The sequence below is a fragment of the Ptychodera flava genome, chromosome 6 (assembly GCF_041260155.1).
Source record: "Ptychodera flava strain L36383 chromosome 6, AS_Pfla_20210202, whole genome shotgun sequence".
NCBI lineage: Eukaryota > Metazoa > Hemichordata > Enteropneusta > Ptychoderidae > Ptychodera > Ptychodera flava.
The window spans coordinates 37,692,050-37,709,984 of NC_091933.1; the positions used below are offsets into that span (position 1 = coordinate 37,692,050).

Sequence of the window (17,935 nt, forward strand, 5' to 3'; positions counted from 1 at the left end):
GGGTGGGTCTTTGTAGGAAGTCGGAAGTGGCAATGTGTGTGTGAAAAAAATGCATTTTTATTTCCGGACACGTTATGAACATAAAACTTAATGTTCACAGAGGGGTACGCTTGTCTGTGGTCGTCGTTTCGACCATCGCTGACCCACTGCAGTCTGTGCTTGGTTCGTTAGCGGGAATAATTTATGGACCCCAAACAAACACATGCTCCGAGTATCTCCGCTGCTCATGGATACCCGTGGACATTAAAAGGTAAGTTGTAAATATGGTCATCAAAATGCCGGGACACATTCTATCGGTGGTGTTACCATGGAGATAGGCGTTGAGAGCTTCTCCATTATATCTCGATAATATTAACTCGCATACCGTTCATGTTTTGCTTCTCACAGTCAATATCTTCACATTGGAAAAAGTTTTTAACTTCGCGTATCATGAGTGTAAGTGCACTCTTTATATGACAGCATAAAAAAAACCTCAAAAAGTTGATTAGATTTGATTTTGGCCATTTGATACGTACAGTGTACGTGTGCCATGACGAATATGCGACCAGGTTGAACGTCTAAATAAACAGATTCAATTCTTTCTCTATAATTTGCAAAATGAAGCATCTTAAAGGTCATGTTCTTGAATTTGTTGATCCGATAAACAAAATGTAAAAACAAAGATTTCTAGAAACAGAAGGAACCAAAGCTGAGCACAAGCTCGTTTGAAAGGATCACAACTTCGCCTTCCTCGCGTTGTTACAGTGCTTGCTTGATTTCGAATTGCACGTATAACGATAAACACATTTTTTGTCAACAACGCTTAGAAAGTGGCTGTACCGAGTCATCCTTTTCGGGCTCTCAAAATGAGATCAAGCAAACTTTGTTGGTGATAGAGTTCGGAGGGGGAAATGTCGCCCGGTGGCTGGGTAATTCAAAGCGACACTTCTCCCAATCGACGTGGCCAACCGAGTCGTAGTTGAGACCAGTTGCGTTCGCTTGTCATTAACACATTTGATATTTGCATGAACTAGATTTGTGACCTCAAATGACCAGGACACGGAATTCTTTAGCAAAAAAAACAACAACCTAAAGTCGACCGGTTTTATCCGCGGACCGTGTGGCAGCGGAGGATCCGTCAGTTTTCCATTCTCTGGACTAAGCCGCCAGTTTCTCACAGTTCTGGCGTCTGTTTGTTTACAGACAGTAGTGAGATGTCACTGCCGGGAATATTGATGATGGTTTAGTAAGGCAGCAACAAGAAAAGTCCATTTCCCCTTTCTTATAAAAAGTAAACTTAGTAGAAAACGAATGACACATCCATTGGCAATGTTTTACAGATTATTTACCGAGCTGGTGTTGCATGTCCGACGGTATACTTTGACCGGAAATCAGGGCCAATTCTCGTCACAACGAAAAAGAAGATCAGCGTCTTTGTTGTCATGTTGATGTGTAAAAGCAGAAGTGATCTTAAAAACCAGCATAAATATGAAAGTGTTGGAACACAAATACTGGTCAAATAGTTGTTTTTTTAGTTGATACTCGGTGTCTTGTGAAGCGTCAAACATTCTCGTTCCGCTAAAATACCCACAATGCTTCGTTTCATCACCATTGTCAACGGCCATAAAATTAATGATGTCGGCATTTCATCGGCGGGGGTGAAGGAAGGTCACTATTTGTGGATGCCATGAGATCGGTCCAGTTATTGCCTGTTGAAGATATATGGTCTATTGACATAATGATCTAAACAGAGTTTTGCCACCATCCTGGTTGTCTAAGGTATCACATGGCCCAGACTACTATGCTGACATTTTTAACTACCGACGGGCTTTTCGTCACTTCTTCACATTCCACAGAACTATGAACCAGAAAGACCCCTATCCCCTCGTACACATGCTGCCATGTTTTGAACAAACCTTAAAACGTCCTTTCCTCAACATGGTGTGTAGCTCACATGCCGTTCGACACGATTTAAAGTTCACGCACTCTATCAATACGAAACTGAGATGCGATATTATTACCTTTCGACCGGCTTCGTTGTTGTGCAGGTTCATCTCCCTTCTTGCCTTTTGTTTTGCACCCTTGGCAGCATTTTTCTCTTCTTTGGCGTCCACGAATTGCTTGCCGAAAAGGTAGCCATAGTCTACGTTATCCCCGCAGCCGCCCCACAACCAGTCTTTGTCCAAATTCACCGGCCTGACAGCCTTGCTGCAACCGCACTTGTCCAGCTCGCCTTCCCGACACGACCTGCTGATGGCGTTCATGACTCCCGCCGCCGATATCGCATAGGTGAACGCCGCCTCGCGACTGGCTGAAAAACACGAAAACACAAATAAATAAATGTAATTATTAAAACAAAAATAATTAAGACTAGAAATGGTTTGCTTTATCCAGCAAGACAAGTTTTAACCGTAGGCTGGGCGGTTGGAGGTGAAAAACAAACGAAAGTCTCGAAAAGTCGACGAGTGCAATTACAGATCTCAGAACACAAAAGACAACAAGTATAAGCAAAAACACTTGGAAGTTCCCCTCATATTTGTAAGCCATCAGTGTCGTAAACTCGTATCACACGAAAAGATCGCAGTTCACAGATGGGCGATTCCCATGAATGGGTGTCTAAAGACACGATACGCCATCACCGCGATATTACAGCGCTTGTCATTTTAGTGTGGAGTTTCAGGGTTTTGCACACACGAATTTTTTGTTCGGCACAGCCAAGGTTTACAGTTCGACACAAAGAAATACCAGACGGAAATGCAACATTTTATCCAAGACAGACGACACGTTTTCATTTCTGTCTTCGTCTGAGAATGCCGCACAATGCACTGTTGTTGCATGCAAATTTAAGCAAGTTGTTTTAACGGTCACAACTGTCGGTCTGAACAGAAAAAGACCCACGTTTGATCGTCGTATCTTCGTATAGCTTGGAGTAATCTATCGAAATAATGCAAAATACACGGGGAAGAACCTACACCCGTGGAAAGGCAACCAGCAGTGATCTCCGGCAATAAGTAGTTCACGAAATAGAGGAGATAGGTGGTGATAAGGCGACTGGTTTTGTACCTCGTGGATCATATGTACAAACAGCGAAGAAATTGCGATTGGCAGCAACGACCGTATTAAAAGAAGATTTGGGTACATTTTTGCAAGACCGGTTCAGTAAATCCCCCTAGAAACTATCGCCGTGGTCGACCAAGAGTGTTCCTGGACGTTGAAGTTGAGTTCATAGAAGCCATCAAATCTGAGAAGCCCTCCGTTAAGGACCGTTTTTACGGCCTTGGGGCCGGCAAAATCTTGTCGCCGGTGTTCGAAAAAAATATAGACCCCCTGCATTTTTCGTGAAAAAAGATGACCCCCCCCCTTTGTCAGACGAAAACATTTGATGACCCCCCCCCCCCCCCCCCCGATGAAAAATAACCAAAACACATATGTCAAATTTACCCGCACGGTTTGGATTTGAACTCCGGTACGCGGCGCACTAAGTTTAGTCGTGTAGCAGAGATGCCAGTGCACAAACTTCTTAGCCCCCCCCCCCCCCGATGAAAAATAACCAAAACACATATGTCAAATTTACCCGCACGGTTTGGATTTGAACTCCGGTACGCGGCGCACTAAGTTTAGTCGTGTAGCAAAGATGCCAGTGCACAAACTTCTTAGCCACATCCATGCAAACGTCTGTTAATTAGGACTCGTGGTACGAGTCCAAAATTGTCTGCGTTTTCCCCTGTATTGGACTTGGACTTGGTACTAGACTCATGCTTGTTTATTGCAATGAGTTCAATCTGTGCCTGCCTATATGCGCCGCTGCTCTCAGAGAGCAAAGTTGGCGGGAACAAGTTTTCATGTGCAAGTTTTGATGAACACTGAATACACAGGTGGTTTCCGTTATGGAAGTCAAACCTGGCTACACTGAGTGAGTGTTACCTTCAGGGTACAATACAAATAAATGTTTAGTCAATTTCATAACAAATAGCTTCAATTTTTGCATTTATTTTAATATTCCCGGTAAAAATCACGCCCTTTAGTGCAAATCACATCCCTTGATGTTAAATGGAATAGTCTTCCGGTGTGTTTGACCGAGACTCCGAAGGTTTGAACCAATCATACGCCTGTATCGGGAAAGATTACTGTCACTCTTAGGTAAAAGTTCTGCTACAGTGTTATAGCTCCGTAACATTCTGTATGATAAGAGAACGTGCGGCAATCGACGCATCCTTTGATGTTTGTGTGTCGGAGTACAACAACTTGTACGTTACAGTCAAGAAACCCGTGTGTGCCAAACCCTGAAACTCCACACTAAAAAGACAAGCGCTGTAATATCAATAACAGACCCAAACACTGTCGGGAGGAATGTTAATTCAGATAGCAGCAATGTGTATCCTTCCCTGTGGTCAGTCCTTTCCATGAACACGTGTTGAAAAACAGAGAAGCAAGCCTGGAATATTCTGCATAAATGTCAACATCGATAACTCTTTGGTGGTAACTGTTGTGAAGAGCCGGGAATCCCAATCGATATTTTAGTAACATTGGCACCACTTCGTGTCTTTGGTTTGTCTTTTCACGGGGCAGGCTTCTCTGTGCACTATGAGATGTCCCAGTGGGATCTTTCCGAGTATTGATATCAACATAGACTATAAGAACGCTCCGTCTGTCTGCCTTCAATGGACCTATACACGGTACACATCTCCCAACAAAGAAGACACTTAATATAGACGACGTGGATTTTTCAACTTCAAAAGAGTGCATACTAAATTAAATTCGAAGACGGGGACCCTTTTTGGCATACGTACGCACAGGGTGGTGGAGAGTTAGCAAAACATTCGATGAAACGTTCTGACGTTCTTTCATTTCTATTTTTCTTCTCTCTCTCTCCCTTAGATTGTAGCGACGTGACCCCACGAATTGTCCGATGGAGATTAGGTACCGCAAACCAATGCTGACATGTTGCTGCGATGTTTGCACAGAGCGACTTGTGTCATGCTCGCTCCGTTTTCGGGTGCATTTCTTTCATTGTCACTCGAGAAGGCTCGTTACTGTACAAACTCTGGGATTTATTTTCTTTCGTCGCGGGTTGACATGCCTGTCCAAAAGCACAGTCCTGGCCATCGGACATTTTTTTCAACTTGCGGGAGCGTATCAATGGGCTCTGTGGGCTTGTCGACCGTCAATCACGGCTGTGCAATAGAAATTCATGTATCTAACGGCGAACTGGTGCAAGCATTGTCCCCTGTTGGTAAATACGAGCAAACATAGCCAAATAAAGGACACAAGAGGGAGGGCAAATCGAACAGTTTGCTCGGCCCAACAAATGAAAATATTTCAAAGACTGCTTTTGTCTCTGACTTGTCGCGTTTTGCCATCGTTGTTCTCTATTACGAGGCAGAATGGTAACGAATACACGTTTTGACTGCCACTTTCCGTGTACCTACCTTTGCCAAAAAAATGGGGGCAGTCTTGACTCGGCAAGGGCGACAGCTTTCTGAACTGACAAGGTATTGAGGAAATCAGTAAGCGATATCAGAGTGGTGGATAATGGCCTTCTAATGAAGAAGCTGACAGTGTTTGTATACGGATTAATCAGAATATAAATAGATATGGTGAAAGTGTCCAACTTACCGATTGCCATAACACGTGCGAACACAGATTTATCGTTGGCGGTGCTGCAATTCCATCGGCGTTGACTGAATTGGTGTTGGCACTCGTTGATTCCCGACCTGGCTCCATTACTGATGGGCAACATATGATCCTGAAACATCTGGCAAAAGCGAACCTGGTCATGGGAAAGCCCTTGTAATTCGTTACACTGCGAATGTATGGAGGGGCCAATTATGCCGACCCTGCTCCACGTCTCGACGAGTTGTGACTGGAGACCCAACAGCCTGTAAGTTTGGAAGAATGGGGCGCTGCGTGAGCTTATTAAAACGATACGATAACGCACTGGAGAGAAGAAAAGAAAACGGCCATAGCTGTGAACAATGTGCCAGTTGGTCATGCTATAGGACCATGAAACGGAGAAGGGGTCGCTTTAAAATATACTAATTATTGAGCTATAAAAATAATGGCGATATATCCACGGTACTCACCACCAAGTCTCTCCATGGCCAATACTATGCAGCGACGTGAAGATGAACACTACAACAGCTAAGCTCCTAGCCATTGTCTTTTTCTAAACCAGCTCTATCAACGATTCTGGGCTGAAGCATAAAGGCATAAAGTAACCGATAGACTCCCTCGCCGTCCTACCACACACACCCACACACTTCTCACCGGCGGCCTGTTTCAGGAAACTCCCGTCATAGATCTGCAAGTAACGGACACACTATCACAGAGGCAGGGTTAGACAGTCTCCGAGTGTGAAAATCACTGAAATTTGAAGTGGACGCGCACCACTGTCAAACAAGCGCTAGAAGGAGCTTGTTATAGAACTGTGTCAGGATTTTAAACACGGGACCCGCACTGAACATGTACACATGCACTGAAGATTTGATGGATCGCCAGCAAGCACTTCTCTTTGTGAGTGGGGAGTGCTCGGGAAGAGTTGAGACACGTTTTCTGATTGGCCAATTTGCCCCAGCCATTAAACATAATTAAAGTTTGGTGCGCTGTTCAGGAGGAAATTCTTGACTGGTCCAAACCAATTGTCCATCCATAATCACGGCTAAAGGCTTCGAAGCTACTCTTTGTCTGTGCAACAGTTGCCTTTACAACGCACCCTTCAACCAAATGCACACGAAGAAAAAGGACCCTTAAGAGAAGGGGGCGACCACGAAAGGGGAACGGTGATACACACGTAGCCTTTTCTTGGCCCGCTGACCATTAATGAACCCGTGTAAATTCATCAACAAACCCCGAATTCTGATTAAGACATTATGAAAATAAATCTAACAAGAACTCTGTATTTCAGTGTAACAGAATGAATATGTCACGGGAGGCTTGTATCTATACAATTCTCTTGTACCTCAGTAAACATCTCAAACTCCAATACACCTTTACCTCGATGAAAGAATGCTTTGTTTTCAATCTTAGCCATAGAAAAGTGGGCTTTCATGAGAATTTCGCGCTTTCGCCTGGGGCATTGCTAAAGTAAGCAATTAGTTTTGGACTGGATTTGGACCATTCGGGAGCTCACTTCTTTGAATACGCATTTTATACTTGCCAATGTGGAAAAAAGGGGGAGAGGGTGAAAGATGGCCCGGCACATCTATACAAATACCACTTTCTTAGGGGCGAAGCTACTTAGTGTACGTTTCCAAGACCATACAGGCTGTTGCTACGTGCGACACTATCTGTTCACCACTCATGCCCACACAGGCTACATTGATTTTTATTCATTAAAACTGGGCTGAAATCATCTTTTCGCGTAAACTGATCTAAAACTAACTGAACGAAATATTGTCCCAGGAACATTTTTGACGTAAGTTGTTTCCGCCATTAAAAAGGGGGAATTGCTCAGTGCAATGCAGCGGATTGTCACTGATAACACTCGAATATTTGCCGGGAAGAAATCGGAATGCTTTAGCCAGAGGGCCATCTCTATTTCGATCTGACAAGTGTGATATAATTGACTGGACATGCCTTAACAAATCGCCTTGTCACTTTCTATAGTGGCTGCCAATGTGATGAAGAGCGGTTTCCGGAGTTAGCGGCAAAAAAACATGATACTCGATCTTGTTCTACAGCCAACACTGTTAGTCATCATGGTAACGAACAAAACGTTGGCGTTTGTCATGGTTCGGCTTCAGTGTCCCTGGCTGACGCCTCCATGCTTTATATATCTGTTACTTCTCAATAATGATCGACACAGATATAGCTATTATTTGTTTTGTAGGGGTTAGAAAGGCCAGTGTTGGTAACGGAGAAAGTCGACGACGGGTCTTCGTTTCTAACCACCTGCATGAGTGGTTTCCGTGACCAAACCGTGCCGACTTCTCTTGCGCCTAACTAGATCAGCATTTGGCTTACAAACTTACGCGATTTGAAGCCATGCAATAGAATCAAAACGGAACACAGCCTATCATCATTTTGCCCTAGTCCCGCACTTGCCGAATAGAACTGGCGCATACCAGTTAAGTTGATAGCGAGAAAAATAAACGAATTATTCGGCTTGATTGAGTCCATTCACCGGGATATGGAGATGACAGCTACTTTGTTAGAAGTTACAAAGACACTTGGGATATTATTGAGCAAATAGAGTGCCTAAAAATCCTTTCACTCAAAAAGAATCCAATCTACATATATTAGCACCATCGTTGTCTTCAACACTGTTGTATTAGAATTTATCAGAATTTGGTCTTGACAGCATCCGTCGCAATTGTTGTCCAAAACGCCCATGCACTTTTTAGGCTCATTCTGTCAAGATTCCTGGACGTTTACATAATAATTTTGTTATTTTTTTGTGTTTTCGAGCTTGCTGTTCAAGTTGTTGTTGCGGGTTTTTTTTGTAGATGTGATAACTCGCTTCCGGCTTTGGGTGTATTCCTTCCGTGGTTTTGTCCGGCCAAAGAGAAAACAAGATAGGTTTGATGGAAAGGATGCACATTTCAATACTGCCTGGTCAACGTCAAAGCTCCTTGAAAACCGACCTGATTAAATTTGAAATCGGCGTTGCGGTATTTTCGAATCAACTTAATTCCCCCTTATATCGATCTGCTTCGGTAGTTCTATTCCCCTGAACTCCGTTGAATATTGTAATTACATTCCCGAATTGGCGGGTTCTTTGTTTCTCATTAATCTAGTTGAGCCATGTGCAACGGATTACCTTTTTGGTGTTTTTTTATAACTTTCCTACTTTGCATTCATTTGTGGTTGGCGAGGATCCATCGCTTGGAAAGCTCGCTCTAAGAGTCTAATTAGGTTTTTCGCCATATTGTGATATACAATACACGCGGGGGGATTTTCGTCGGCGGCTCTTGTAGTTTGCTTCTGGCTCAGACGAAAACTTGCCTCAACAGAATGGAAAATTCAGATCGCATCACATGCACAAACCGCGTGATTACCAGGGCACTCAGTCCTTTACGGTGGCGTTCTTCTACAGAAATTGTTGTTGTTATTACATTTTTTCCATCTTTGCTCCATTGTCATTGAAAAGCTGGACAGAGCACAGTGCGGATTGACACCACGATGCAGTATGGAGCATGCGTTGGATCTCAAATCAGGTCTACAGTTCTCGCCACCCTTCATGTTCTACAAATACCTCGCTACAGCTCCGTAAGCGGTAACGTTTGATGTATTGTCAGGTGTTTTTGTTCCGTTTGTCAAATACATTTTCTTGTTCTGCTCCAAAATCGTGTGGAAATGCCGACCCACAGTGTTCAGATTTTCAACACAGCCGACAGCGTGTGTGCAATGTCCTACGGTAGCACTGACGGCTACATTTAGGTCCGGACAAGAATTCGTGTGTCAACATCAACTTACATATTGTAAACAATGCATCGTGTTGGGCAGGCCAATACTTTGTATTCAGCATATTTTAGGGAGCAGAAACTGTTCTTGTTTTCCAGAACGAAAGTATTGAAAATATTCTCGGAAGTTACAGCTGCTCTTTTAATAAATCTCAAGCTGTAAACTCATCCTCAACAGCACTAGTTTATATTTCCCAACATTTGTGCTTTTATGTGCGCGTGCGCGGTTCTCAGCTTCCCGGTCTGTATCTTGTGCGAGTGTCGTCATGTGGGGTCATGGCAACTACGACGTCAATCTTCCGAAGTTCTTTTGTCAGTGTTTGTTTGATTTGTTTTCTAGCTCTCCGGGTTACAAGTTCAAGCGACGATCCCCCCCCCCCCGCGAAAGTTTGTACGCTGTTTCGACCTTGTAGGCATACATCATCCGTCCATCGTGTTGTCCGATGGGTGGCCCTTCGCCGCTAGCGAGGATTCGTCTCGGCTTTCAATTACGTCACTTATCCGACGAAAGGTCTTTATAATATCCCACGCTCTCAATGTGAAAAGTGTTTTTTCCCTTGATTGTTGATCGACATTTACAAGATCAAACCCCTGAACTTGTTGCTTTAGTTTATTTCACCAGAGATTACCCCCATTGTAGTCTTTCGGAGGGGGTAAGTAGATTTGCAAGAAGAGAGAAAAAAACAAGAAATGCTGTATTTCACCAATTCAGGAAACTCATCCTCCCATGCACTGCTTCCTTTTCAAACAGTGTAACTGCATATGTGTTGATGACGTCAATCTCTGAACTGAATGATGGTGAAATCCAACTGTATACCTGCATATGTTTACAACATGTGACACGACTTCACAGAATTTTCCGACTAAATTCTGACTTTCGCTTATTTTCTCCAATTAATATTTTAAGCAAAAGTGAAAGAAGGGAGAGAGGGGAGGGAGGGAAAGAGGACAGAAAGGGGAAGGATGAAAGCATCCAGGTATTCTGTTTGTGCGACGGAGGGAAAATTATATAAAGAGTGACAAGGATACACGTATGCAAACATTCAAAGACCAGTTTGCGTGGTGAACTACCAGTTTGTCTTTTTTTTTAATTTAACGTTTTCGGCATTTCTTTGTGATTCAACACTGCAAGCTATGGCCACCAAAAGTGTATTCAACGGAAGAAAGTTGATGCGAAGAGAACCATGGCAGCGCGGACCTTGCCAATGACAAGGAATCTCAAGAATGAAGACCCGAAACCACGGAAGCAATAATGGTGCATGACGAAAGACAGTTGAAATTCCTCAGGATGATCAGCGTCAAGTTCAAAAACCACTCATGCTTGCCGAAGAAAAATAAATAACTTGAAAAGTCAATGTCACTTGTCCCGGCGTTCGTGCGCGGGGGAATTTGTCAGCTGACAGTTGCCGTGTGTATCATCATATGAAAACTGTCCTTGATCATTTCCGATTGTCGGTTTTGCCATTGCCGCCATATGTTACCTTAGATCTGTCATCAAACTACTGAGGTTTAATCACTTGTCACAGAGACAGTCACACATACACAGTCACAGAAGCACAGTCGCAGAGACAGTCACAGAAACAAAATCACAGATATACAGTCACAGAGACACTGTAACAGAGATACAGTCACAGAGATAGATACAGAGACAGTCACACAGATACAGTCACAGAGACATGGTCACAGAGACATTGTCACAGAGATGGTCACAGAGACGCAGTTGGAGAGACAGTGTCAGAGACGCTGTTACAGAGACACAGTTGTGTAGTTTCGGAGGTACAGGAAAACTCGGCAACTGACATCAACTTTTGTCTTTCGTTTGTGTGGAACGAATTGTCCACGTTTCTCTCTGGAAATAGAACGTATTGAAATGTTGAACATGTTATCTATCCGTAGTTTTGTCTAGCCCCTTCGAAACCGTATATGTATCTATGAACCTCATATATGTTTGGAGGCATTTTAGAAATCGTTAGGTGTATGATAACCGTTTGAGGGCGCACCAGCTGTGTCAATTTGTTCTCTGAAATGAACGGCACATGTCAAAAAGTCAATTGGATGATTAAACAAGACGTTCTAGTTTATCGAGAATAGAAGGTCAAGAACATAACGATCTCTCCCATTTTACAATTACATACGTACATACATACATAACACATACATACATACATACATACATACATACATACATACATACATATACATACATACATACATACATACATACATACATACATACATACATACATACATACATACATACATACATACATACATACATACAGAGAGAGAGAGAGAGAGAGAGAGAGAGAGAGAGAGAGCTAAGAAATTAAAATTTATGGTACTTGCTTTTGTTTTGTTTGCTAGTCAATTTGAAATTGTTGACGGTCTGTCTGCTGTAACGTGCTTACTTAAGCTTAATTTTAAAAGTGCTGGAAACTCTACAACCACTAGCTCCACAAGTATCCTCTTTCGCTGTACTTTATCAATATTGATGTTCTGTCTGTAAAATGCAGCTTCATTGTCTTCACCTCAAATCATGTTAAAACGTGTTGCGTTCAAAATTGTCAACACAGCCTGTGTTCCAATGTAATGTCAAATCTTACTGTTGAATTTTAGTCCGGGCTGGAATTCAAACGTCAACAATAACATTGCACATTGTACGCACCGTGCATTGTGCTGGCAAGGTCAATGATGTAGCGTCTACCTCCATATCGAGACAGACTTTACACTTCTTGAGAGGAGGGTGAGAAGACATGTATTTTTTTCCACTACAATTAGTATATAAACACACAAGAAAGTTGCAGTTTTCCATTTTAGGGACACTATGAACTCTGCATCTGTGCATCACGCACGGAATGGACAGTACCTTTTCCCACGAACGAGACTGAAAGTCAGACTGTGCAAAAACAGTTGTTTGCTTGTCGATATTGCTTGCTTGGTCTGCGACTTGTCAGAAAATTCAATTTTTAAGTCAACATATAACTTCTGCTGCGTATTATTTATCGGCAGCGGCTCGTGGCTCAGAGGAACACATTATATCTATATTCCTCGCTACAATCATTAGCTACCTGGCCACTGCACGGCTGACTATTGAGTGTTTTTGAGAGTGCAAAGACCGAGGATTACTGCATTCATCTCTTTAAAAACCTAAAATCTACTCTCTCTTGGTTTAGGGTTTATCGATGATATGAAACTTCAACAAATGCACTGAGCTGAAATTACCTTAATCAGAAACTACTGAACTGAGAAAGCAGTCTCACTGTAGACAGGGTGACTAAACAGGGACAGAGGGCTCATCTTCTGCCAGAAATGAAAAATGTGTTCTATTAATAATATTAGCTTTAAGGAAGTAACTTTTGACTGCATGTCTGAGTATCACATATCTTACGATTGTCAAAGAAGAAAAGCGTCTTCTTGAGCACCATCTTCGTTTACCAAGGAGTTAGTCGGAAGTAACGTGCGGTCCCGTGCTAGCGGACAGTGCTTGAACACGATATCAATATGTTACAACTCTGTACATGCCTCGACGAGAGCATACTAAGCGTTGCTGTGTAAATACCATGCGAACAGGGTTATTGGCGCCCTCAGTGGCATCAGTATTAGATTCTATCGAAAACACGATAATAGTTTTACCGGTATTTGCGACAGGGGAAGGTGGTTAGTTCGCAATACCGCCATTGTTTTAGTCCCTTCACTGCTGATGAAACAACTGTTCGAAAAAGAAATGAACATGATGATGGACCATGGCCGTGGTGTAGGTATCACTGTTATGAATATGGTCATGATCACGATCATCACCGTCATGATGACGATCATGATCATGATGATCATAATCATCATCATGATCAAGTACGACATGACTATAAATATTTAAACCGTAGATAACGATGGTTTGCATGATCACAATGTATTCACAATAGGTTGCATCGGTCACTGATATTACAACGTTGGCACGTTTCCTCTCCAAGCACATTTTTGTCAGTGTTCAACGACAAAGTTACATATCAGTCACATGTTGGACTAAACAATGCCAGTACCTGTGTTGAGTATATAATTGTAAACGTCCAGCTGGCAGCGGAACTCAGAAATCCAGAGATGGGTTGGCTTTCTATAATGATGATAGTGCCCAAGTCGTATTCGCATTCTCCGTTTCTATTTGACTTTTCAAAGCCCATATAACTGTGACTTTTGGCAATGTTCACAATATTCTTGATATACAGTGGTCCTCTCCCTTTGAGCACATTGTCGTTGGCAATTTGAATCCAAGTGCAGCGAAAAATTCAACGGTCAACAATAACAATGCGTGTGAGGAAAATACAAGCTGTTTCCCATGCAGGCTGTATAGAGAGGACAAAGAAACTATAATTGAAGCGTAGAACGAGAAAAATGAAAACAGTGAAGAGTTACTTAACTGGGACTTTGAGCTGAAGTATGATTTGATATAGCTGTTTTTACATGTAAAGAAGCCCAAATAGGGTAACTAGTAGTGTACAATCAAGCAATCAAGCAATTAAGAAAAATTATAACGCGCCAGTATCCAATAAAGTTGTTCAATTGTACTGTACATTAAAATCATATGTAAAAAGGGAAAGTTAGCAAAAGAAAAAAACTCAATAAAAAGCATGTTGAAATAAAAAGTAAAATGAAAGTAGCCTAAAAATTATCAAAACCACACTTACGCACGCCACGAAGGAGCAGAAAAACAAAATATGGACTTTTCCTGTTGTAATTGTCGGCAAAGTATTGTTCATTGTATTCGTGTTCTAGTATTTGTTCTAATTCATACTCTGAAAAATATTTCAATTTGTATGTTCTTTTCTTTGATATTGATAAAGTTTGATGAGTCCGTTTTCTGACGTGAGCTACGACAAGCTGACGCAGAGGATAATTAACGCTGTTTAAAACGCCAATGACGACATTGTATTGACAGCCAAGTTCACAATTGAATCTGGAAAGCAAAACACGGCAGCGGCATTGAAAATTTGCTGTGGTTGTACTTTTACTGAAAAGCTGATTGATTTTATTCGCAATACTATATGCTACACATAAACCCATGACTATAAAGTAATTTTCGTCGACATGTATGTTAACAAGCTTTTGGCTCATTAAATACAGCACATCCTCGGGCATCTCGTTTATAAGTCTCACGGAAAGTGTGACTCATATTTGGGTTTTTAAAAAACGTGACATTTTGATTGTTTTACCCATATATACAGCATGGGTGACAATATTGGTGGACTTCATTGCTGGCATCAACCGATATTAACAGGGCAATTTCCTGGATAACGCCCTCATGTGATCCGTTGTGAAAATTTCGACTCGAGGAGGACGCAACCTAGTTGTTGTTGTATTGGTCATGACGTGTAGAGGGAGTATATTAAGTCTACGAACCTCGGGTAATGGCAGTGACCGATGGATCTAATGGGCAGCAAACTTGTTCATTTCCGCTTGCTTTGGCATAGAGCCAAACAACATTTAAATTTTTCTATCGGTCCTGGTCAGAAATTCACAATGGTAGTAATCGAATGTCAATGTATTGATGTTTTACACGATTTCTCTCCTGAGGTAATTTTTCGGCTTCGGAATTCTAGAACTACGGGTATGGCAATTCTTGCTCTGGCAAAACACCCGTAAGCGCGCTGTGTTCACAAAATGTCAAATCTACATTCGTGTTTTCATTTTGCTTTTTTTCCTTAGGCGCATCTCTGCTTTCTAATGGTACTTTACCAAAGGATTTCCATTGCTGCCGTCAAAAAATGTCCCGATTATCGAAATCGGTTTTGGATAAAGTGCTTACGGAAGAGACTTTTCGTGGGCGACAGTTGTGCTACAGATAATTGGCCACTGCAGTGCAGTGCTGGAGATAATGAGTTATATTCCATGGTCCATTCTCATATTTGTAGTAAAATATGTGCCTTTCTATGCACATTCCCATGTTAACGAGTATAAGAAGTTATCATTGAGGCTTTCCGAAATTAGATTAGGTGAACTCATTTCACAGGCGTACAGCACCGCCGACCGTAAAGGGGTCAAAAATTGATTGCGCCCCTGCCTCAGTAATTGGGGTACGTGCTGCCGTATAAATAGCGTTTTCAAATTTAGGACGCGTTGAGAATTTGCATAAAATTGACATCTGTTTATTGCGTTGTTTATTACACCACTGGGCATCCAACGCATGTCTGAGGCTGAGCTGTGCCGAGCGTACGGTGCCAGATGATATAGTTCCTCATACTGCGGGAGTGAATACATAAGCCATCACAGTCGATACGTATAGCATTTGCAAGTCGCAGTGGTGTCAAAATAACACACGCTCCAGCGTTGCAGAAGCTCATCCCCCACCTCCTCGGTAAAATTGGACAGCAATTTTCAGTTTTCACTTCCCACACAGTATTGGTTACGCTCGGGTGATTTCCAATTTCATCGACAACAGACATGCATTCTTACATAATTTCTGTTCTGATGATGTTCAATAGGAACCATATCAACATCTGCCACTCTGTAAACATTGTCAGTGCATTATCTCGTAGCTATACAGCTTTCATAGACTTTGCGTCATTTTTATAGATTGAAACTTCCAATATTTTGTTTTCTACGAAATTGCTGGGTAGCCTGTTTACAACTGCCCGACACTTCATTCCATTATTTGCTACCCGCAACATGCACAGTGTGTATTTTAGTGGTGTTTACACAGAATTTGGAGGACAATCGTTTAAAATATCATCATGCCCGTAGCTAGAATTCTGTTCACAAGATCAATTTGCGATTGCCAACTTGTCGGTACGATTCGCTAAACGGATAATTCAATTCTACTGATGTCTCATGACGATAACATAACTAAAGAGATGTATGCAACGGCAGAAGTCGGATGATGGACTCAGTATATGGGTAGTAAACCTGATGGTAGTACCTAGCAAGTATCAGCGAACTATTTTTGGACTTCATAGGACACATACAACTAACATACTTGCCGAAGATTTTTGATTCAGTACACAGATATAGTTAAAATATGGAACGATACACACACATATATGTATATATACACACATGTATGTATAAATCATATATATATATATATATATATATATATATATATATATATATATATGTATATAACTATATAACTACACCTATGTCCTAGGATATTACTGCTTGATACAAGATAGCAAAAGGCAGAGCGTTTGTTATATATATATATATATATATATATATATATATATATATATATATATTAATTACACAAACGCTCTGCTTTTTGATATATTATATATATATATATATATATATATATATATATATATATATATATATATATATATATATATATATAAACACGTGTGTCCGAGACTAATAATCACATTACAACATATCTCATAATTCTATTTCTCATGACTATCAATATAGATGAAATTATTTCGAATTCAGATCGTATACTCCACAAACCTAAATATTTTGTTCGAAAATTGCAACAAACACGTTTTCCCAGAATTCATGATTTTAATATTTTAAAGCGTCTTAAGGGCACTCTACAAACACACCATGGCAGGCCTGTCGTCTATTTCCGAAGGGCGGGAGATAGTGCACGAACCGAGTTTGAAAGATGGATTCCGACTTCGCCCGAGGGGACAGGCCTCTGAAAAATCTTATTATGTGTGCGACATCCGGCTTCGTTTTATTCAAATGGTCAATTTCTGAAAGGCGGTTTTTATCTTAATTTTTTCAGCAGCTCTTCAAAAATCGTAAATCTGCGATTCACCCTGACTTTTATGGCATCACGTGTGTCAATTGAAAACACTCAAAACAAAACACGATTAAACACAAAGACCGTATGCAATAGGATGGCATTGTCTCCTAAGCGTTTTCGTTCACCTCAGATGAGCCGCGTCTACAACTTTCTGGATGAATGCTTATGTGTGTATGTGTTGTGTGTGTATGTGTATGAGTATGTGTATGTGTGTCTGTGTTTGCTACATACATATGTATATGTGTGTTGGGTGTACTTGTGTGTGAGTGAAATAAAAAAACATTCATAAGCATAGTACATTGTTCTCTACAAACTTACTGGGTGGGACAACATTCGAACCAAAAACTGATGGTAAGGCACACACACCGTCGCATTATATAACCAATATCTGCAGAGATACTCCACCGATAACGTGATTTTTTGGATAGGTTTAGACCCTCGATGGTCTATGGGGTAGGAAGATGTACGAATCTCGACAGGAAGGCGCCTTGACTCCTTGTTTCCACAGTAATTTAATTGATTGAAGTAAATTATTTCGATCACTGTATCAGAACTTTTCACCGACAATACATCATTGTTGAATTAGAGAACGGTCGCAAACATTACTTACTGGATTCGATATACAGGCACAAAAGAAAGTAAATACTAGTACTATCAAACTGTTGAATATATTACGTAATCAAGCGAACAAGATGAAATCATATTCCCTACATACAACCCTTTCATTAATCTTGAGATGAGAATCATCTCAAATCAACTATCGTATATTTTCCACGAGAGGCATTTTACAAAAGGCTTTGTTGTACATATCAAT

General features: G+C 41.4%; 1 protein-coding gene across 3 annotated transcripts in view; it reads right to left on the reverse strand.

Moving 5' to 3' along the window:
- Positions 1–17,935, reverse strand: part of LOC139135681 (protein Wnt-5b-like) — a 67,441-nt gene that overhangs the window by 19,450 nt on the left and 30,056 nt on the right. For 2 of the 3 annotated variants that reach the window (XM_070703281.1, XM_070703282.1), the window contains exons 3-5: positions 6,063–6,298; positions 5,596–5,858; positions 2,001–2,290 (exon numbers count right to left, since the gene is read on the reverse strand). In XM_070703281.1, the coding sequence (XP_070559382.1) occupies positions 2,001–2,290; positions 5,596–5,858; positions 6,063–6,136 (627 nt within the window). In that variant the 5' untranslated portion in view covers positions 6,137–6,298. The remainder of the gene's footprint in view (positions 1–2,000; positions 2,291–5,595; positions 5,859–6,062; positions 6,299–17,935) is intronic. The other variant, XM_070703283.1, reaches the window with a different exon arrangement.